Source organism: Gobio gobio, assembly GCF_949357685.1.
Source record: "Gobio gobio genome assembly, chromosome: 2".
NCBI lineage: Eukaryota > Metazoa > Chordata > Actinopteri > Cypriniformes > Gobionidae > Gobio > Gobio gobio.
This window is the reverse complement of record NC_137098.1, coordinates 16,957,127-16,981,819: the sequence shown is the minus strand read 5'-3', so window position 1 is coordinate 16,981,819 and position 24,693 is coordinate 16,957,127. Positions and strand designations below refer to the sequence as shown.

The 24,693-nt window shown below is 37.3% G+C and overlaps 1 protein-coding gene across 3 annotated transcripts in view; it reads left to right on the top strand.

Moving 5' to 3' along the window:
- mpdz (multiple PDZ domain crumbs cell polarity complex component) overlaps positions 1-24,693 on the top strand; it is a 151,253-nt gene that overhangs the window by 95,024 nt on the left and 31,536 nt on the right. For 2 of the 3 annotated variants that reach the window (XM_079810729.1, XM_079810731.1), the window contains 7 exons: positions 1,614-1,706; positions 1,813-1,908; positions 3,328-3,505; positions 6,534-6,644; positions 9,200-9,289; positions 10,802-10,864; positions 23,483-23,654. In XM_079810729.1, coding sequence (XP_079666855.1) covers positions 1,614-1,706; positions 1,813-1,908; positions 3,328-3,505; positions 6,534-6,644; positions 9,200-9,289; positions 10,802-10,864; positions 23,483-23,654 — 803 coding nt within the window. The remainder of the gene's footprint in view (positions 1-1,613; positions 1,707-1,812; positions 1,909-3,327; positions 3,506-6,533; positions 6,645-9,199; positions 9,290-10,801; positions 10,865-23,482; positions 23,655-24,693) is intronic. The other variant, XM_079810730.1, reaches the window with a different exon arrangement.

Genomic DNA, 24,693 nt, shown 5'->3' with positions numbered 1-24,693 from the left:
TAGGCAGTAAACAGAATGCATAGTTTTTTTGTAGGACTGATAAAGTTATTTGGTTATAATCAATTACAAAACTGAAAAAGCATCTCTTTAAAAGTACAAAATAAATAGAATAATGAAAAACAAAACTTCTGCAGAGATTAGTTTTTCTTTGCGCGTGAGAGTTCATTAACGTGACAATGGCGAATGCAAAAAGTTCAATATTGCGCTTTTTCAAGAATTCACAGAAAGATGAGTGAGAAGGATAAAAGGTGCCATCTAAATATCTACTTTCCTTGAGTAGAGGCTTCCGATTTCCAGGGCATGCATATTTCATAACTGGACTGTAGACTTCCACGACACAATGCCAAATGATTTTGTCTTATTATAACAGCGGAAACAACTTAAAATACTCTGTCATTTATGGTCATACAGATAAGAGTAAGACATTCGAAACTGCCAAGGGTTTTTTTTTATTTATGTACAAGAACAATAAAAAAAACATTGTGCTTTTGTAAAATAAAGAAAACAAACAGGATGATGCTTTTAGCCATCCCGGTTTCCTTTCCGTGAAGTTAGTGGAGCACGTCACAAAAATGTATCGAAACTCAGCGTATATGCTAGTAGAAAGCTTGCGCGGCATCTGAACTCTTGTTTCTGTCAGGACCACTATTGTCAAAGATGATTTACAATTAGCATACTGTTTGGATTGGCTGTATGGTTCTGTTCTGGGCAAAAACTCCAGCAATAACCCCCCTAAGGGTAAATAGAACAGAACCAATATAATGTATTGCAGATATCATTAATGTAAATATTTAATATACAAAATAATTTAGGAATTTAATCTGATTCGAGTGGAATAAGAATACTAAATCCTGACAAGAGGAGGCGCTGGGGATGGGGAGGGTAAAAGAGCTCTGGAGAAATGATAGCTGCTGATAGTACTGAAGGAGCTTATATATGTATGCTGTAATAGACATAGGTAGACATAATCAGCTGACAGTCAGCTAATCCGAGCTTGACTAACGTGACCTGCCAGAATTGAAGCTACACTTGATTTTGGGTTGGTGCATAGATTATCTGATTCTTTTTCTTCTGCTTTTTCCTGTTGTGGTGGTTAGCAAACAGCGTTGCATTACCACACGTGTCGCCTTCAGGACTGGAGTGTGGATCGCCTGTGACTGACTGTATTCACAGAACCGTGACAGCCGTACCATGACGGTTCGGGACAAATACATGTACCGTTACATCCCTAATATATATTAACACACAGGCATAATATATATTAGAATTCTTGGATAATGCAAAAGAAAAATAACTTTTTGTTGCTGTTACAAATTCATTTACTAACCAATAAAACAGTGGCTGTCTTTGACAATCACATTGCTAGATTTCATTATGATTTCACCTTGGGCAGAGATAGGCAGAAAACATGACATATTACCCATTATTCTGAAAAACCAAAATGCAATCAATGCAATTTAAGCTCAATTGAAAGTATTTATTGCATAATGTTGCATAATGCTATTGATTGAGCTCAGGGCATTTCTTTAAAGTTTTATTCCAGCAGTGTTGATGACAGGTCTGATGAGGGAAATATTATCACAAGCTTATGAGTCATGTGATTGTGTGTGCAGAATCACGTATGTACCTGCAGAATATTTAGAGGAATATAGGTCAAGCCAGCAGCTCCAGAGTGATGATCTCTCTGATGAAACAAATACTCAACAGTATGTATACCTCACTCACACACTTTCTCCTGTCAGCTTCATTGACTCATAGTAAAATGCTCTAAAAATGTACAAAAAATGTGAGGTGTTGTATTTGTGTGTTTAGTCAGACAGTCACAGATCTTCCAGAGAGAGAAGATGGAGAGGGACAGGAGAGTGAACGACAGACAGCAGCTTCCAACAACTGGAAGCTACCACGAAGGTGAGTACAAATATAAAACTTTAGTCTATTAGTCTTCCTTAAAACCATTTGGAGTAAAGTTTGGTGCATTCATTAGGGTCTGAACATCAATCTGACCAATTTTAGGGTCTTGCACTCAAAACCTTTACTGTCACTATCAGTTCAAAATTGGCCATTATGTGGCTTTGAAAACCTCTAAATTTACTGTAATTGTCTTGAATTTGACAAAGTCATAAGATTTTTACCAAATGATATCACTATTTTTTAATTTTGATACAAAATGCTGTATGTTATTGAAATGCCCAGCAAATATTGTTGATATATATTTAAAAATATATTTTCAATAAGTTTTAGTTACTTTTATTTCTTTGTATATTTTTGGCCCATTTTGAAATATTGTCAATCCAAATTTATAAATATATTTATAATGTCCAAAATATCCATTTATTCTTCAAACTGCTTGCCTATAGCAATGCCTTGAGACGTAGGCTGGAAAACAACCTGGCAAGTCGATCACAGGGCTTGTTCAAAATATGTATTTTAAAAAAAACATTTAGCATTTCCCAAAATGTATTTTAAGATTGGAAACGTCTTTTTTTATATTTTGAAATATATTTTGACATTAAAATATATATATTTTCAATACGAAGCTGCACTGTTTACACCATAAATGGATAGCACCAAATATTTATCAACTAAATTTAACTTGGCCTAAATTTAAAATTATGTGGATTTTCATTGCCAATTATCATTTCAAACTCATCCTCCATCTTTCATCAGATCTTCCCAAAATGTTGGCCTGATAATCTTGTGACCCAGCTGGCAAAATGTATCAAAACATTTTTCATATGCCAACTGACTTATCTGTAACACAGCAACAAAGTTGACTGTGAAAATGTCCATCAGTTGTCAGGCTTTATATTGGCAACATTTTGTCTGACTCTCACTAAATATTGGCTCAAATATTGGATTTTAAAATGCCAGACAGAAGTTTAAACACACACTTTACACTTAATCACTGGTTCTGTGGTTAAAGCTCTTGGCTTGCAATCAAAGAGTCAAATCCCAGGACACTGAATTTGTACCGCTGGTACAAATGTTTTTAACAAAACCTGGAAAATACATTTTCCAGACATGCAAAGAAAACACATAGAAGGTGGGATTATAACAGTAAGAAATGTGAAAATACGTATGACTGCATTGAATGAATGTGTTATAGTGCATAAACAGTACCATAAATACTGGTAAAAAAGAGATCAAATTGTCTTACAATATACATGTGAAACTCATATTCTTTTTAAATTGGCCTGTATCATCTATTAATTGTACAACTTGTCAGTGAGGGCAACTGTGGAAAAGTTATGTAAATGTATTGATCAGAATGTTTGGCAAATTGTCATTACTTGATGTTAATTGAATGTTGCGTGTGTGTTTGTTCAGAGTGGAGTTGCACAGGGAAGCAGGGAAATCTCTGGGCATCAGTATTGTTGGTGGGCGAGGCATGGGCAGTCGCCTTAGCAACGGAGAAGTGATGCGGGGCATCTTTATTAAACACATCTTGGAGGATAGTCCAGCAGGACGCAACGGCACAATAAAGACAGGAGACAGGATTGTAGAGGTACACATACATGCACGTTCATTTAGCTAAATTGAAAAATTGTTAATTATAATGTTTTTTATATACAGCTAGTTATGAATACTGTAAATTAACCCTAACCCTAATGCAAAACCTGCTGCATTTTTACAACAACAAAAAAAGTATAGCTTATAAATATGCTACGGTCACTCAGCTTAGGGCTCCTGGACAGGACCTTGACTGTTTTGGCAGATCAGTTGCCTCGAGTTGCTAACAATATTGCTGGCCCTGTGGAGGTTTTAGACGTTGATCCAGGGCAAGCACGCGTTAGTCTGATGGACAACATGGCAACGGTTGCATATATAAAGGCGGTTTAGGCTCACGTCGCACGTTGCAACTCGCCCATCATCTCTTCCTTTGGAGTCGGCAGCGACTAAAGTCACTGCGGGCCACTCATGTCGCAGGTGATCTCAATCATGCAATGGACGTCCTGTCGCGACAAGTGATGCTCCAGGGAGAGAGGAGACTCCATCCCCAGTTGGTCCGGCTGATCTGGAGTTGATTCGCCGAAGCACAGGTAGACCTGTTTGCTTCCCAGGAATCCTCCCACTGCCTGCTGTGATATTCCCTGACCGAGACAGACGTTGTGCAAAGTCAGGGAGGACGAAGAACATGTTCTGCTGGTTGCGCCGTATTGGTCTAACCTAGACTTGGTTCTTGGAGCTCATGCTCATTGCAGCAGCCCCTCCCTGGTAAATCCCCCTGAGGAAAGACATTGTTTCTCAGGGACAGGGCACAATTTGGAACCAGCACCCAGACCTCTGGAACCTCCCCATCTGGCCCCTGGATGGGACGAGGAAGACTTAAGTGGACTATCACCGCCAGTGATAGACACTATCACTCAGGCTAGAGCCCCCTCTATGAGGTGGGTGTATGCTTTGAATTTGAGTCCGTTTACTAACTGGTGTTCTTTCCGAGGTGAAGACCCACAGAGATGTGCAATTGGGTCTGTGTTTTGCTTCCTGCAGGAGAGGTTGGAGGGACTGCTGCCCCCCTCCACCTTGAAATTGTATGTGGCCACCATGCTGGGCCTACAGAGAGCACCTTTGGAGCCCTTCGAGTCAGTTGAGCTAAGTGTCCTCTCTTTCAAGATGACCCTCCTGACCGCCCTCGCTTCCATCAACAGGGTTGTGGACCTGCAACCGTTTTCTGTCAGCGAAGTGTGCTTAGAGTTTGGTCCAGAATATTCTCACGTGAACCTGAGACCTCAGCCGGGTGCCCCTATTAGGGAGCAAGTGGAGAACTTGCAAGCACTGTGCCGGGATGAGGTCGTTGCTTTGTCCAGTACGTGCCTTGCACGCTTATTTCAACTGCACACAGAGCATCAGATACTCTGAGCAGCTCTTTTTCTTTTTTGGGGGGGACAGCAGAAGCTGAAGGCTGTCCCCAAACAGAGGATGCCCCACTGGATTGTGGATGCCATTGCCTTGGCACACCAGACCCAAGATGTGCTGTGCCCCTTAGGAATGTGAACACACTCCACAAGGAATGCATCCTCCTGGGCTCTATCTAACGGCACCTCTCTAAAAGACCTCTACAGAGCAGCAGGCTGGGCGACACCCAATAACTTTGAGATTATTTTCCCAGTTTTGTCTCGTGTGTTACGAACAGGGAAGCGACCGGCAACTGGCCAGGTGTTCCTTTTGCACACAGCACCTTTCTCCTCCCTGAGATGATAACAAACACTTTTTTATCCATATGAGCACCACAGAAGGGTGAACACTCGAAGTGTTTTACCCCTTAGCAGCCTGCAACAGTCAAATGAAGCAGAGGAATTTGACGCCAGGCCCAGTACTCGTGATGTATGCCCTTTTAGGTCAGCCCCTGTATTTGGACTAGGTGATCTATAGTAGTGATTCCCTGATGGAAATCAAATATAATGTATTTTCTATGGTAGTTTCCCTGATGGTAAACCCGTGTCTTCCCCTAGGCAGAGCTTTGCTCTTCTGCCAGTCACTTTGTTGTAGAGCTCCTCCCTTTTCAGGTAGGACCTACAGCAGAAACTTCTTTCCATCTGTGGTACTTCCCAGTTGGTAAGTCCATGTGCTGTGTTCTCCACATGTTTACCTCCCTGCGGGCAGGATGTGGCCTCTGTAAAGTTCTTTTTCTGCAGAGAGAAAGGAACACTTCCCCAGCGTTAACTTTTTGTCTGCACAGTGTAAGGTTTTTAAAATATGGTCAAAAAACGTCTGAAGTGACCTATTCCCATTGTAAGTTTCTGTCCCCGTGTGGTACTACATGGCTTACGTGGGGTGTTAGGAAGGTTACAACGTTGTGAGTGCAGCTTGCTGACATCTGCACCGCCAAACCCTAGTAACACGGTTCAGCTTGTTGTGGCATTTTCCATAGGGACCCCGAGTGTCAGTACATCGACACAACATTGAAGTGAATGACAGACAGGGAATGTTTTGGTTACTAATGTAACCATCATTCCCTGGTGTAACGAACGAGACGTTGTGTCCCACCTGCCACAACACTGAACTGCTCGCTGAATGGCCGGGTCATACTCTTGGCTCCTCAGCACAAACCGTGAATGCACACCATCTCCTTTTATACCCGTAAGTCCAGGGGAGTGGAGCATGCAAATTCCACTCGTCAATTCTCATTAGCCTTTTTTCAAATTATCATAGTGGTTTGGGGCTCTCAAGTGTGACCCCTAGTTGTCAGTACATTGACACAACGTCTTGTTCCTCCATCAGGGAATAGAGGTTACAATAGTAACCAAGACGTTTCCTTTATAATCAGCGAAGCTGTCTACACTGGAAGTGGCCAAACATGGCACAGTTTGCACAGTTTTCTACTTGGTGTCTGACTTTTTAAAATGTGATGTGGTATAAATGATTTAGCAAAATCAGTTCATTTATTTGTACTGTGGCATTGTATATACTGGTATGCAACAGGGTGGCATCTTTTGGTGGGTTTTGAACAGAACTACGCACCTGCTGATATAGTCCAGTAATGACTTCATGAGCTCAAGCTGTTTGTGTGTGTGTGTGTGTGTGTGTGTCAGGTGGGAGGAGTGGATCTGCGTGACGCCAGTCATGAGCAGGCAGTGGAGGCCATCCGTAATGCTGGAAACCCTGTGGTGTTCCTGGTCCAGAGCATCATTCACAAAGACAGAGTCAGTATCACACACACAATGCAAGCATCTACTGATCATGGGAAATGACAAGATCCTTTTATTTATGCTTTTTAACACGCTCATAACATTTATATGAATTGCACACTATGGGCCAGATTTACTAAACAGGGCAAATTAGCGTGAGAGCACAATTCTATAAAAGCACAGATGGGAGTGGAAAGTTCTGCATGTGATCTACTGACATCTCGCAAATTAAAGAACACAGACTCAGCCGGATCATATCCATAATGAGCAATGCAATCTACCCGTTAGCGTCTGGTTTAAGACCTTTTTTTTGGGGGGGGGGGCGGTAAATACCAGTAAATTTACGAGTGCAAAACTTTGTAAATCACCTTGCATTTAAATACTCTCCTCCCATAAATTTTGCGCCTGAAAGCGAAACTCCTACAAATACATATGCAATACGTTCAGCCACAAAATAACCAGCGCTAATTTGTCACTGCACGTCTTCAGTAAATCCTGACAGTAGTTTTTTAACGCCAAAAGAAGGTTTGCACTGATGCACGCTCATAGTAAATCTGGCCCTAACTATAGCTGGGCAATATAGCTTAAATCTCAACGTGGTTTGTGACAATACTAATGTTTAGTTGTTGATATCAATATTAGTGAAATTTCTACAACTGTTATGCCATTAGAAAATCTTTAATTTAGAAAGGTCGATGCTCTTATATACATATGTTTTTTTTGCATTTATATTTTATGTATTTGCTCTGCAATGGTTTAATTTATTTGTCTGAAATCTGAACAGCCACTGCATTCCTAGATTTTTCAAAATGTTTCATGTAAGAAGTAAAATGCAGTAAAAATCTAGTTAACAATTCTTCCTCACTGATTTTCACTACAATAATTTTCATCAAAATTTTCCAATATAACAATATGTACCTTTGTGAAAAAGAAGTATACTTTAGCTTATTATGGAAATACTTTGAAAGAATATACTGCAATTAAACTAAAATTTATTATAGTTTACATTAATATTAATTGCAATTATCTACACTTACAAGTGCTTTTTGACCCACTTAAGTAGGACTTAAGTACATCTTTTATTTTAATTAAGTTAAGTACATTTAAATATATAAACTTTAAATGTAATATTTAATGACACACTACAGTTAAAATTATAATCAAGTACTTTACATGTGTTTAGTATGTTAGTCAACACATCAAAATACGTTTACTTCTTTAAAGGAACACTCCACTTTTTTTGAAAATAGGCTAATTTTCCAAGTCCCCTCGAGTTACAGTTGAGTTTTACCGTTTTCGAATCCATTCAGCCGATATCCGGGTCTGGCGGTAGCACTTTTAGCATAGCTTAGCATAGATCATTGAACTATACTCTCATTCCTGCGTAATAATCAAGGAACTTTGCTGCCGTACCATGGGTGCAGCAGGCGCAATGATATTACGCAGCACCTGAAAATAGGCTAACTTCTGTCAACATAACCAACTTGAGTTTAAATAGGAAAAATATCTAAACTCTTTGGTCATTTTTGAGCGAGATGCTAACGGTCTAATCAGATTCAATGATCTATGCTAAGCTATGCTAAAAGTGTTACCGCCAGACCCGGAGATCGGCCGAATGGTTTCGAAAACGGTAAAACTCAATTTTCAACTATTTTCAAAAAAAGTGGAGTGTTCTTTTAAAAGCAATGATTCAATACATTTAAGTACACTTCTTTTTCACAAGGGTAGTAATAAGCAGTGATATGTACCTACATATTTAATATAAACATTTTAATAAAAAAAATATAGATTTAGATTTAGAAACAGTTTAGATTAATAGAAATGAATCAAGCTTACCAACTTGAACAGTTTGGCTACTGAAGTTTAAATCAGAAAGACTATTAAAACACTGCTCTCTTAATGCTACTCGCAAGAAAGGAGGACATGCTCTTTGAGAAACCTTATGGCCAAATAGGAAGCATATTCAAATCATCCCAATGTACACAGTGTTGCTTAATTTGAAATTGGCAGCAGAATCATTGTGAGTCATAGTATCACAAATACTAACAAACCGCTTTCATTACCATTTAGTGCTCAAAAAGATACTACTTTGCATCTGTCTCTCACCCTCCTCCTCATCTATCTGTCTGTCTGCTCTTGATCCTCACAACATCTGTCTGTCTCTCAGCCTGGCTCTCTGTATAGTTTTGATTCACCTCCTGTCATAGAGAAATACGGGGCAACGTTAAAATGCTTCCCTATGCCAAAGTGTCAGGTAATTTCTGTTCGGCCCTCAGCCGACAGTCTTATCTCTGCTTCCAGCATTCCTTCTTTCAATTGACATCCGCTTAGCCTTAAATTTTGCCAGTAAATCAACTTAAAACACATTTACATGGGAACGCAATCAAATGTAATTAAATAAGTAATGTTCCTGTTAAGTCTCTCCAAAGTTCAACTGTTGTCCCAAGTCTCATTTTTCAATAACGCCACTTTTAGTTTACATATTGGATTTTTTTAATGATCTGTCTCCCAGGATTAAATGTGTTTAGGCTGATATACTAGCTTGCTAACACCCTGTGTTGTGCTTCTAGAAGCCTCCTGTAGCCCTCCTACAGCTGAACCGCTCAGAGCAAACCCTTCATCCTTATCCTGAAACCTGCTTTACATACAAACCGCTACAGGTTAGACTGAGACGTCCTGTGTGTGTGTCTGATATGTTTTATGGTTATCAAATGGTACATTTTAGAAAACTCTCCCATGGTTTTCCGTGGTTATAAGCATGTTCATGCTATTTTTTTGCTCTTATTTCTACTATATGCTAACGTTCTTTGAGGAAAACAAATATTGATGACATTTTTGTGCAGTAAAAAAATCCCTTGTGAAAGAGAAGTGCACTTCATTGTTTTGAATTTGCATTTGTAGTGTAAATCAAGTTGTAAATCTGCAGATAACAAAATAATAATAATAATAATAATAATAATAATAATAATAATAATGAAATAAAAGGCCACCTAAGTGTACTTAAAGAGAGTACACGTTCATGACTACACACTTTTTAAAAGTCCACTTTGTAATAATGTCAAATTAAAAGTTTTACTTAATAAATAATTGTTTTGATAATCTTTTGTAATGCCATAAAGAGGCATTTTAACTTTTATTTTGGTGTGTTGACTATACTAAAGCACATGTAAAGTACTTGATTTTAATTTTGTTCAATATTAAATTTATAATTAATATATTTTAAATGTCCTAAACTGTAGCTTCAACAGTGCAAATTCAAATAGTTTCAATAGAAAATTTTAATAGAAATGCATGGCATTTAAGTATATTTTAGTATTGTCAGTACATTCGGCAGCACACTTTAATCATATTTCAACGACAATTGAAATAATTATGAATTTACATATAAAAAGTCCCACTTAAGTGGGTCAAAAACACTCAGTTCAGCTGATTTCATTTAATATAATACATTTTTATTTAATTGCAATTAACATGCTATTAAGTGTCCGAAAACATTCCATTTAGTTTGCACTTAAGCACTCTTTTTAAAAGTATGCTAAAGTGTACTTCTTTTTCAGAAGGGGTTCTGTGATCTGACTCAAAACAACTCTGTTTTTAATCAAGATATCACACATCACGACTGTTTTGGCTGAAATCTCAACCTGCAAAAGATCCAAAAACTACACCATGAATCATTTTATTACCCCATACAGGATTGAATGTGTTGTAATAATGTTTAACTCATCTCAGTAACATGTCCAAGTGCTGGTATATTTCTAACTGGCCACTGCCTCGTATCAAGGCACCTTTAAAGTTTGGCTCCATGCGGCCTGTCCTTCACTTCATCAGACCTTTATAAACTCTCTGTGTCCAGATGTGCGTTAATGATCCATGCTTCATTCCCGCCCAGCAGATGGCTCTCTGCAGATGGCTCTTAAAACTAGCTTTGTTTCAATGGTACTGAACAACAAGTACAAAACACGAGGGGGAATCCACAGCTGGCCCACGGCCATAAGGACAGACATTCATTACTGTGGAGGACTTTTAGTTTGGATCTTCTAGACCAACAGAGAGCTTTGTAAACGACATTAGAGTTTAATGACATTATTGAGGTCATGAAGAGAGGTTTTTGTGGGACTTCATCTTAAGCTGTGTTTGATGAGGGTTGTTCTTTAATTTTTAATAACGGGCAGACATCTGCGCTGGATGCAGTGGAAGACATTTCAGCCTTCAACTTGAAGACCAGCAATGAGAAGGTGAGTACAAACTGAGTGAAATCGCTGTTTTATTAAACTGATATAAACTTCTAATATGTGAATCACAGACATGACTCCATTACTTCTCTGGATTTTAAATAGTTAACCATAATGTGGTCATGGCTTTTCATTACCACAACATTTTATAGTGACCATGGCTGTTAAGTTAAAAAAAAAACAACAAAAAAACATCAAAAAAGCACTATAAAGAGACCAGGGGCCAGATTTGCCAACAGCTTGCCCAGTGCAAGCCCTCTTTTGCTGGCTGACCTTATTGTATATGCATTTGTAGGAGTTTCCCTTTCCAAAAGCAAACTTTATGGAAGGAGAGTGTTTAAGTGAATCACGCAAGGCGATTTACTAATTTACAATTTACGATTTACAGTTTGCGCTGGTCAATTTACTGGTATTTGTGCCATTATTTACTGCCCCCAAAAAAGCATGTCTTAAACCAGACGCTAATTTGTGCTGCTCTTGGTAGATTACATTGGTCATTATGTAAATGATCCGGCTGCGTCTGTGTTCTTTCATTTGCGAGTTGTCAGTAGATCATGTGCACAATGCCCTGTTTAGTAAATCTGGCCCCTAGTCTTTTGAGTTCCAGGTGGCTTTAAATGAGGAACAGACCGAATCACTGAGGTCATTTTATCCGTTGTTTTAGTATTATTTACTCTACTATTATAGTATTGATTATTGAATTGGGTTTTATTTTTATATTTTCAGTTTTTATTTAAATTCAAATTTTTATTAGGTTTTTGTATTTCCATTTCGTTTTAATTCATTTTTATTTGTTATTTTAGTACTTAAACGTACTAAGGCAACATTTTTAAGTTACATTTTTTCCATCTAATATTTATTTTTATTTTATTTACACTTCATTTCAATTTACGAAAATTAGATATAAAATATTTTTTATAGTTTTAGTTAAAAATAACAACACTGACTAATAATCTTTTCCTCCAGTGAGCTTTTAATTCAAGGGGCCCTATTTTATTGATCTAACTGCATGGTCTAAAGCGCACAGCTCAAGTGCACTTACACTCTAAAAAAAAAAAGGTTCTATATGGCACCAAAAATGGTTCTTGGCTCGTAATCATAGGGGAACCTTTTTTAGTGCTATATAGCACCAATTTTGGTGCTTCAGTGGTTCTTCAGCGGTTCTTCAGAGGTTCTTCACCGGTTCTTCACCGGTTCTTCAGAGGTTCTTCACCGGTTCTTTGACTAAGGTGCTATATAGCACCTCTGAAGAACCGCTGAAGAACCACTGAAGCACCAAAATTGGTGCTATATAGCACTAAAAAAGGTTCCCCTATGATTACGAGCCTTTTTTTTTAGAGTGTAGGGCGCGTCCAAATCTACTTTTGCTAGTTTAACGTAGTTTAATGGTTGGCTCGGCGCATAGTTCAAAAGGGTTGTCCCTATTCTCTTAATGAGTCATGGGTGTGTTTTGGGCATAACGTGCAATAAACCAATCAGAGTGTCATCTCCCATTCCCTTTAAAAGCCAGGTGCGCTCGCTCCATGGCAGATTCGCTATTTACATGGTGAAATATAGACACCCTCAACCTGACGAGTCAATTTAAATACATGTGTGTATTGCCACTATTGGTCAAATAATAAGCCAATTTCATTCGTCATTACTGCAAATAGGCAATTCTGAAACATGCAATGACTATCCATTATGACATGTAGGCATTTTTATATTTATGGACACAATAATAATCATTTACATTTTAATCCTTTCATTTTCATATATAAAAATGTTTGTGTGCTGCTGCGCATCCTTGTGTGTGAAATGAGCGAATTGTAAAATCATGTTGTGCGCCCGCCTATAGGCGCATATTATACTAACGCGCTCTTTGAATGCCAAAAAAATATTGCACTATTGACTTTAGACAAGGTTTCAGTTAGCGCAGTTGTTTTCAGTTGCCTCAACAGTAGCAACGCGCCAACAGTACGCCTCAACACACCTTGTTTTCAGACCAGGCGCAAGACGTGAAAATTATAACTGCGTTGGGATGAAACTAGCAAATAACACTTGCGTTGCGCCTGGCGCCGCATTGCGCCGGGTGTATGATAGAGCCCAAGAGCTTCTGAAACCAGTCAGTGAAATGAACTCTGATTTGTGTATTTATGTTCGGTATATAAATATATACATATATTATTTATACTGAAGAGCCAAAACATTTTGACTACCTGCCTATTATGCTGTTGGTCCTCTGCATGCTGCCAAAACACCACTGACCCGCCAAGGCATGGAATCTACAAGACCCATTAAGGCGTCCTGTTGTCTCTGGCACCAAAATGTTAGCAGCAGATCCTTCAAGTCCTGTAGATTGAGAGGTGGAGCCAACGTGGATCAAACTTGTTAGTCCAGAACATCCAATAAAAGCTCAATTGGATTGAGATCTGGGGAATTTGGAGGCCAGGGCAACAACTTGAACTCTTCATCATGTTCCTCAAACCATTCCTGAACAATGTGTGCAGTGTGGCAGGGTGCATTATCCTGCTGAGGATAATGGCCACTTCCACCAGGGAACACCATTGCCGTGATGAAAGGGTGTACCTGGTCTGCAATAATGTTTAGGTTGGTGGCAATATGTGTCAAATTTGCGTCCACATGAATGGCTGGACCCAGGTTTCCCAGCAGAATATTGTCCAGAGCATCACACTCCTTCCACTGGCTTTTCGTCATCCCACAAAGCATCCTGGTACTGTCACTTCCACAGTCACATGTAAAGGCCATCATCGGACCAGACGGCCTTTTTACACTGTTCCAAGTGTAACAGAGGCCAGCTCGTAGTTGTTGTGCGAGTAAACCTCACTCCTCAGATCTCCAGAGACGCTCTAGCGAGTAATGCTAGAGGTTGCAGCCTTTAGCCTCCTTGTTAGAGTGTCCGACTCTTATGCCGGCGGACCTGAGTTCGAGTCCCGATTGGAGCGGGCTGTTTGAACGGGGGGGTTACATTGGTGTCGTGACCTAGATGGGAGTGAGGTTTAGGGGCGTGAGTGTAACGGAGGCCAGCTAGTAGTGGCTGTGCGAGTAAACCTCACTCCTCTGATCTCTAGAGACGCTCTAGCGACTGACGCTAGAGGTTGCAGCCCTTTATCCTCCTTGTTAGAGTGTCCGACTCTCATGCCGGCGGTCCCGGGTTCGAACAGGGGGGGTTACACAAGGTCCAGTTCTGAAACTCACTTGCCCATTTGCCAGGTGCCAGGAAAAAACAAAAAGGGGTTTTCATGGCGATGCCATAGAAGAACCATTTTTGGTTACCTGAAGAACTGTTTTGTATAAGGTTCTTTAAAGAACCATTATTTTTCTAACCATTTTATATTCTAATGAACCTTTTGTGCAATGGAAGGGTTTTTTGGATATTAATGGTTCTTGATGGACCCATACACCCCGCCAAAGAACCTTTATTTTTAAGAGTGTAGGCAGTTAGGAGATGATCTGTTAGGAGATGATCATGAATATTTGCTTCATCTGTGACTGGTCATAATGTTTTGGCTCATCAGTGTGTATAAATAAGACTTGGAACATCATGAAGAGTGAGGAAATAGACAGAAACTCCTTCTCAGAAGCAGAGTGTTCACTAATAGCCTGTCAGTTTAAGTCCTGATTATTTCACAGACATAATTGTGCAAGAAAATGTAATACGACGTTGCGTTCCTTAATCATACAAAACCCAGAAATACCAGAGAGTTTTACAATTGTGATGTTCAGGCTTGGAAAAGTCATTGAAATGTCTGTAATAGTTAAGCATTTCAGAGCGGGTCTTTTGAAGATAACCGCCTTTGTGATGCATGTTACTGGCTAACAGTTCCCTATGGTACAATAAGGCAGGGGTCTTTTTGTTAACAATACATCAATTTGCACACTAATGTAAATAATTGTTTAAATCTCTTAATTCTAAGGATTGTTTCCTGACATCCAGAAATCCAAACATGGAAATTCACCCCACCAAACTACAATGAGCAAACAATTGGAAAAACCATAAGAATTTAATTGGCAAAATAGGATGGAGCAGGGCCGTGCACAGGGGGGTGGCCCGGTGGCTACACTCTAAAAAAAAAGTCTCGTAATCATAAGGGAAACTTTTTTAGTGCTATATAGCACCAATTTTGGTGCTTCAGTGGTTCTTCAGAGGTGCTATATAGCACCTTAGTCAAAGAACCGGTGAAGAACCTCTGAAGAACCGCTGAAGAACCTCTGAAGAACCGCTGAAGAACCACTGAAGCACCAAAAATGGTGCTATATAGCACTAAAAAAGGTTCCCCTATGATTACGAGCCAAGAACTATTTTTGGTGCCATATAGAACCTTTTTTTTTTTAGAGTGTAGAGCCACTGCCCCTCTGCCCTCATTGGCTGAGTTGCTCACCCCCAGAGGATTCCTATAAAAGCGTTCCGTTCCGCTTAAGATCCACTAATTCCGCTAATCCGCTCCGTGTTTTCCCGCTGGCTCCGTAGCATCGCTCATATTCTGTGGCAGTGCCCGCTCTCTGTGGAGACAGCAGTTCCAGAATGTCGTCCCATTAAAAGATCGATTACAAACTACAATCTACATTACAGACAGTGGTTGATCCAGAATTAGTAATTTGGTAGTTTGTTTTTGTATTTCTATCGGTAATGTTTTGCTCCTGGTCTTCTAATAGAACTTGTGCAAGATATCCACATTCTTGGAAGATATTTAATTGTCTTCAAATTAGTGTACCTGATCTGATCTAATATAAATAACACAACATTTGCTGTTGTTGGCACAAAAAACAATGACTTCGCAAAAAAGGGAGGCTAATGCCTGTTCAACATTGCAAATGTGGATTCAAAGCTCCAGCATGCCAGCAGGTAAATCTTTAGCTGACAGTTTGTCACACTTTAACTCCTGTAAAGTATATTTCCCATTGTAATCAATTGTCTGAGTTAATACTATCTATAACATAGCTACATCATATTTATGATATTTTATTAAGACCATATTAATAGTATACACAATTAAAAAAAAGGTATAAATGTTCTAAATTAGTTGTATCATAGGGTACAATGCTGGGGTTAAAGGCACACCCTAAGAAAAATTTGCTTTTTAATCATGTACAAGTTAATACTTAATCTCTTTAGCAAAGTTTGTACTATTTTCTGTTAATTTTTTTTTAAACATACAGAAACATTTAAAAAAAAAATAAAAAAAAATTAGTAAGAGCATTGAAAGAGATCCCATAATAATTGAGTAAAGCTTTACAGTAGTAACAAATAAATATATTTTTAGATATGATTATTATCCTATTTTTGAATCTGATGGTTTCATTATAAATATGATGATTATCTCTAAGCTAGACAACCACCTTAATATGATATTTACCATCTGAATCTAACCATGTCATATCAACAAATGGAAAAGTCAGCAGCTGTGTATTATCATGTAAATTATTGTGCCTTTTACCCCAAATACCATACTTTTACATATTCTTCTGTTATATATATATATATTATATCCTATATTAAGATGATACTCAACCCCCTTACACTGCCCCTTTTTTTGGTTTGGGCCACTTCTCCTCAAAATGTCTGTGCACAGCCCTGGGATGAAGCTTAGACACTTAGACGTAGCAGCACACTACATCGTAAACTAATCTTAGTTTCCTTGTGAACTGATAAAACCCTGGGCAGCCAGACTCTCAGAAGTTGTGCAGAAGCCAGCCAATGTGATGGGCAATGCATATTTTAACCAACTCGTACGATGTTTGCATGCAGTATGCTTTAGGCGCTTGTGAGCAGTCTCTAGCTGTGCCAGCTGAGACTTGAGGCAGTGTTCAGAATAGCATACTAATAACTTGTTTGAACATGTCTGCAATGTGTATTATCTATACTGTATGTACATTTCTGTATGCATATAATAGGATGACATACCAGTGTTATTTTGGTATTGTTTATATACAACTATAGTATTTAAATAATAAACACTATATAGTATTTAAATAATAAATAATAAATGTATTTATTTAAATAATAAATACTAAATAAAACGTGAACTCTGAAAATCAATATTTTAAAATAAAATGTTTGTGATTTGATTTGAGTTATTTTATGTGCTTTTGTCATTTTTACTAGTGTTTGTTCATTTTTTTCTTTCTTTATTTTTGTAGTTCAGTTTGTAGTTAGTTGCCAAAGCAACATTTCTAATTTTCTTTTTTTTCCATAGCCTATATTTTCATATAATATTTATATTTTATTTATTTCAGATTTATTTCAATTAACAAAATTATATACATTGTGGTTTGTTTTAGATATAGTTAACCATAACAAAACTGTGACATACTATATTTGCCCAAATGTGCAGTAAAGTAGAGCACATTGTGTGAAATACTATATCCCACAATGCAACATGCTCAGTTTGACATTCCATTTTCAATGCAACAGATGAACCAGAAATAATTATATGCATGATTTTTATATCTTCTTGACTCGTTCATTTATTTGATCGTACTGAAAAAAAGTTTATATTTTTACATAAAATGAAATTAAAATGTAAAAAATGTGTACATTCCAAATTGATAACTAGTAGGCCACACACATGCAATGTGATAAAATCTTGTGACAATGATATTGCATATGTTCCCAATCATTTATCTGCACATACTGTCTATAGTTTCAATATTTTTTCAAAAAACTAGCAGGCAATATCGTGTACACTACACATTATTCAGTATGTACTAAGCTAGAACAAAGACTTTATATATAGAAAGCACTCATGTTACTTATGAATGGGAGAAAGTGCAATTCGCAATATGGCGGAATAAGTCCCGCCTTCGAAATAAGAGCCAATCGCTGATTGAAAACGTTGTTGCATCACTGCAGCTGCCATTAGAAGAGCCGGTTGCTATATAAATAGTGTTCTGAGATGTGCGCATTGGCTGGTGTAGCCTAAAAATATGCTATTTGAGCATACTAAAAAGCATTTATGGGACAGTTTATTTTACATTTTGTTATTTAAATGTTTGTTGTGAGTTCAGCAAGCAGTTTTTGAGATTTCAGGATTCCCTCATTCAAGTAGATAGGTCTTGGATGCCCAAATTTGTTGCCCGGAGACATTGCAAATATGGCTGCCGAGTGAACAAACTTTCCTCAGTCTTTGACTAGTATTCTATTCCAATAGTGGCACAAAGACTGTAGGCTCTCAAAGGTCAACAGTAAATATGACCAGCTGAGTTTGAGGCCAGCTGTCACTTGCCCTGTTGTGGGCAAGTTACACTTATAGGGATAGTTCACCCAAAAATGAAAATTAGCCCATGATTTTACTCACCCTCAAATCATCCTAGGTGTATTTGACATTATTCTTTCAGACGAATACAGTCAGAGTTATATAAAAAAATGTCCTGGCTCTTCCAAGCTTTACAATGGCAGTGAATGGCTGTTTCCATAAGTCCATAAAAGTGCATCTATCCATCATAAATGTAATCCACATGGCTCCAGGGGGTTAATAAAGGCCTTCTGAAGCGATGCGTTTGTGTAAGAAAAATATTCATATTTAAAACTTTACAAACTGTAATCTCCAACTTCCGCTAACTGTCGTATGTGTGTTCACAAGAGACTGACGTTCCAGGTATGAGTAAATCATGAGCTGATTTTAATTTTTTGGTGAACTATCCCTTTAAGAACACAATTTGTGGTGTAGATAATGTTTTATATTGTGAACTGCTGTAGTCTGAATGAGTACTTGATCTCCCTCTTTCCTTCTCTCCCTCTCTCTGTCTCTGTCTCACTGGTGCTGGTTATTCTCTGCTTTCTGTAGGCCGTTGACACTCACAGTAGACCTTTCCTCCGTCTATGTCCGACTAATCCTTTCACTCCTACACCGTTTAAGGTTTGTGTTGTGTGTGTGTGGGTGGGTGTGTGTTTCCTCTCCCATCTATATGCAGTTATGGAACTTATTTCATAACATTTGCATATATATGGCCCTAAAACCCTCTTTCTTTTCATAGTTTTTTTTTTATTGTTATATATATATATATATGTATGTATGTATATGTATATGTATGTGTGTGTGTGTATATATATATACAGTGAGGAAAATAAGTATTTGAACACCCTGCTATTTTGCAAGTTCTCCCACTTAGAAATCATGGAGGGGTCTGGAATTGTCATTGTAGGTGCATGTCCACTGTGAGAGACATAATCAATAAAAAAAAAAATCCAGAAATCACAATGTATGATTTTTTAACTATTTATTTGTATGATACAGCTGCAAATAAGTATTTGAACACCTGAGAAATTCAATGTTAATATTTGGTACAGTAGCCTTTGTTTGCAATTACAGAGGTCAAACGTTTCCTGTAGTTTTTCACCAGGTTTGCACACACTGCACACACATTTTGGCCCACTCCTCCACACAGATCTTCTCTAGATCAGTCAGGTTTCTGGCCTGTCGCTGAGAAACACGGAGTTTGAGCTCCCTTCAAAGATTCTCTATTGGGTTCCAGTCTGGAGACTGGCTAGGCCACGCCAGAACCTTGATATGCTTCTTACAGAGCCACTCCTTGGTTATCCTGGCTGTGTGCTTCAGGTCATTGTCATGTTGGAAGACCCAGCCTCGACCCATTTTCTATGCTCTAACTGGTTGTTCCCCAAAATCTCGCAATACATGGCCCCGGTCATCCTCTCCTTAATCCAGTGCAGTCGCCCTGTCCCATGTGCAGAAAAACACCCCCAAAGCATGATGCTACCACCCCCATGCTTCACAGTAGGGATGGTGTTCTTGGGATGGTACTCATCATTCTTCTTCCTCCAAACACGTTTAGTGGAATTATGACCAAAAAGTTATATTTTGGTCTCATCTGACCACATGACTTTCTCCCATGACTCCTCTGGATCATCCAAGTGGTCATTGGCAAACTTAAGACAGGCCTGGACATGTGCTGGTTTAAGCAGGGGAACCTTCCGTGCCATGCATGATTTCAAACCATGACGTCTTAGTGTTTTACCAACAGTAACCTTGGAAACGGTGGTCCCAGCTCTTTTCAGGTCATTGACCAGCTCCTCCCGTGTAGTTCTGGGCTGATTTCTCACCTTTCTTAGGTTCATTGAGACCCCACGAGGTGAGATCTTGCATGGAGCCCCAGTCCGAGGGAGATTGACAGTCATGTTTAGCTTCTTCCATTTTCTAATGATTGCTCCAACAGTGGACCTTTTTTCACCAAGCTGCTTGGCAATTTCCCCGTAGCCCTTTCCAGCCTTGTGGAGGTGTACAATTTTGTCTCTTGGACAGCTCTTTGGTCTTGGCCATGTTAGTAGTTGGATTCTTACTGATTGTATGGGGTGGACAGGTGTCTTTATGCAGCTAACGACCTCAAACAGGTACATCTAATTTAGGATAATAAATAGAGTGGAGGTGGACATTTTAAAGGCAGACTAACAGGTCTTTGAGGGTCAGAATTCTAGCTGATAGACAGGTGTTCAAATACTTATTTGCAGCTGTATCATACAAATAAATAGTTGAAAAATCATACATTGTGATTTCTGGATTTTTTTTTAAGATTATGTCTCTCACAGTGGACATGCACCTACGATGAAAATTTCAGACCCCTCCATGATTTCTAAGTGTAATACTCAAATACTTATTTTCCTCACTGTGTATATATATATATATATATATATATATATATATATATATATATATATATATATATATATATATATATATATATATATATATATATATATATATATATATATATATATATATATATATATTAGGGATGCACCGATATGAACATTTTGGCCGATACCGATAACCGATAATTCTTAATATTTGAAAGCCGATAACCGATATATTGGCCGATAAATCTAAATACAAATTTTAATAAACTCTGAGAGCCTGATTACAAAAACAAAAGGCTCACCATTAAAAGCCATGTCCCAAACACTTCAACATAAATCAAACCTATACACTACAGTAGCCTATTTGAACCAGTGTGAGATTCCTTACCTTTTCAAATTAATTTTACACTCCTATGGCCAACATTTTTTTTTTAACACTTTACAATAAGGTTTAATTTTTGTTAGTATTAGTTAACCAACAATGAATGAACAATACTTCAACAGGATTTATTAATTTTAGTTCATGTTAATCTCAACATATTCAGACCCAAAGTTGTGTCTTTTAACATTAGGTATGAACTGTGAATGGACTGTTACAAAACACAAACATTTTATTACTAAAAGAAACAAAGGTTATTGCTCTCTGTTTGTTCATGATAGTTAATGCATTAATAAAATGAGACCTTATTTGTAAAATGTTACCAAAAATTATATTGTCTAAAAAATTAAAATAATATACCTAAATAATGCAAACAAGTAATTGAACAGCATTACTTAGGCTGCATAATAAAGAATCAGAATGCAAGTGCATGAAATAACCTCCGCACAGACGATAAAGAAATGGTTTTAATCAAACCATATTGTTGATGGAAATGATACTAGAACATTAAAAGTGCTAATTATAAAAAATAATGCTTCTGTGTTTTTGGAAAAAAAATATGTTTAATATTACAGTAATAGTAAACATCTGTAATATTAGTCTAGTCTATTAGGAATAATGTTGCTGTTTGAGAGCGCGCTGAAGCTGGAGAGAATGAACGAACAACCATAAACTGAAGCGCTTAGAAGTTTAATTAACAACTAAACGCATCATATATGAGAACAATCAGATATTTATACAAAATAAATATAATATTACAACTTATATTAGCACAAAATCACGCATAGGTGAAGGGTTAGAACTCCTGTGGATGCTCTTCCCCTGTTTGAGAGCGTGCTGAAACTTAAGATGATCACCGGTACAGTGAAGCACTGCGGGTTATTGACTTAACCAAACACATCCTATATGACTTTAATCAGATGTTTATACTACAAAAACGTAATATTACGACTTACATATGCTTAAAATGACGCGAATGCACAAGCGAACTTACTGTGCTGGTCAGAATGCGTTGTTGACGCTTCCCACAACAGCGCGCTGAAAAACAACTAAACCCAGAGAATTCACTACGTTTTATAACAGAAATATTCTCATTGCAGTGTTATGTATAGGACAGTCCCAGTAGTTATTAATGCTGTGCATTTCTGTTTGAAATGCGCGCGCCGGTACAATGAAGTGCTTTACTGCATCGTTAATTAACTCAACCAAACGCATCCTATATGGGATTATATAGGCCTACACAAAATAATAAATATAATATTACAACTTACAATGGCACAAAAGGCTGTGAATGCACAAGCAAACTTGACTGTGCTCGTCATGAAGGTGTAACTCCGTGGGCGCGTGAAAGACCGGTAGGCAATGAAGTGCTTTACTGCATCGTTTATTAACTCAACCAAACGCATCCTATATGATATTACATACACAGAATAATAATAAATATAATATTACAACTTACAATGGCACAAAAGGCTGTGAATGCACAAGCGAACTTGACTGTGCTCGTCATGAAGGTGTAACTCCGTGGGCGCGCTCTTCCCTCAACAAACGCGCTGAAACACAACGCTCTTTTACAGCCTATTCTATTCTCATTATCATTTTATGTAGATTATAGAAGACTTGCGCTGCACATGTTGCACATAACTGTATTTTCCTTTTCGAAGTGATTCCAAACATATTTAGAGCAATTCAAACCCATCATGGTGGACAGCGCGTCCGTCTCAGCTGAAGGAAATAATACATTATCTATCGGCTTGACTATATCGGTCAAATTTTCTTATTGGACCGATAACGATAACATCAAAAATAATCATTTATCGGCCGATAACGATATGTTGCCGATATATCGTGCATCCCTAATATATATATATATATATATATATATATAATTTAAATATATAAATAAATAATATATAATCAAATAAAAATAAATACTTTTTTGCACTATTGTAACAATTTTGCTGTATTATAAGTAATATGATGATTTCCAAATATATAAATACACTGGTATTTGCACAATTGAAAAGCTGATTTAATGCTAAGGCTGACTTTAGTTTAAAAGGAATCTTTTTTTTTTTTTTTACACATAAAGATTTGTCATTTATTTACCATAAATCTTCATGATTTTCATTATTCTGTGGAATATGAAAGGAGATGTTTATCAGACGCTGTTCTTTTTCCATACAGTGAAAGCACAGAGTGACCAGGAGTTGTCCAACTCTAAAAAGGACTAAAAATCATCATAAGCATAGTTTTGTATGAGGAACAGACCAAAATGTATAACTAAACATGCTAAACATCTCCTTTTTGTTTGTTCGACAGAAGAAAGTCATACAAATTTGGAACAACATTTGAGACGTACTGTACATCTGTATATTTTCGATATTGATAACTTGAATTTACCAGACCTAACAAATGATTAACAAGGCTTTTAAAGAACAGCAGCATGTCTTTGTTTGTTCGTTCTTCATGCTGAGAAATGAAGAACAAATGAATGTGTGGAATGTGATTTTATTACATTAAGCTTCATATTTCATGGGTTTAATGGAGGATGCCGTGTTGACAGATGACGTGCTAATTGGATATAAATTATATAGTTTTTTAATGCGTTTTAATGTTAAGTAAAAAACACTTTTAATTTGTGTGGCAGCTGAATCGAGAGGAGGGAAAAATCCTCCTGACGACCCCCATCCTGTCACTGCCAGTCGTTCCACATGTTGGGGAAACAGACTCGGACACTCTGACTGAGATTCCCGATAGACTCGTTCTTCCTAACAACGGTCCTGATGACGAAGAGGAGGATGAGTACGGATACAGCTGGAGTGAGTCTTGCATACGCTATAACACACAGCGCCACCAGAGGGCACTGATCACACTGCACTCGTCCAGGACTGGATTGGGAGACCCTTGTGAAAAAGTACACTTTAGCATGTTGTAGCAACTCATAATGTAGAAACTGCACATAATGTAATACGTACTACATTATCGTTTGTACATTTTATGAGAAATGTATTGCATTATAAACTCACCAAAATCATTGTCATATTGTAATAGCTTTTAAAACAAAAAAATATTAGCATTCCCTGACAGTACATTTTTAAAAATCTAAATCCAGTCTACGAAATGCAACAGATTTAAATATTCATGCAATTATTATTATTGTTGGATTTTGTAGGCATTTAGATTTAGATTGGATTTAGATTTTAAAAATGTACTGTAAAGGAATACCAATGCTTTATATAAAAATATTAGACTAATAATAATAATTGCATGAATATTTAAATGTTGCATTTCCCAGTAGTTTAAGACTGCATTTAGATTTTTTTTAATAGACTGTAAAGGAAAACTTTTTTATATATTTTTTTTTATATTTTTGGTGAGTTTATAATGTAATAATTTCTCATAATGTAAATTTTTTTATTACATTAAGAGCTCAAGATTTTATTATATTTCAAAAATTATTACATTATGAACATTTTATTACAATAATAATGTAATATTTATTACATTATGTGCAGTTATTACATTATTTTCATGCTACACGTGTTCATGGCAATTAAATGAAAATTGTGGGTCTTTTTGACCCACTTAAGAAGATCTAACGTACATCTTTATATGCAATTTAATAATGACTTCTGTTGTTTTTGAAATATGGTTAAAATAACTGCTAAATGTACTGACAAGCATTAATGCTAGACTAAAATATATTTTAATATAATTTCTGTTAAAGCTTCTGTCATGTATTTAAATATATTTGTAATTGCACATTTGTAATGATGAAGTTTTAGTCCATTTAAAATACATTAACTTTAAATGTAATATCAAATAACACAGTACAGTTCAAATGTATCAAGTAATTTA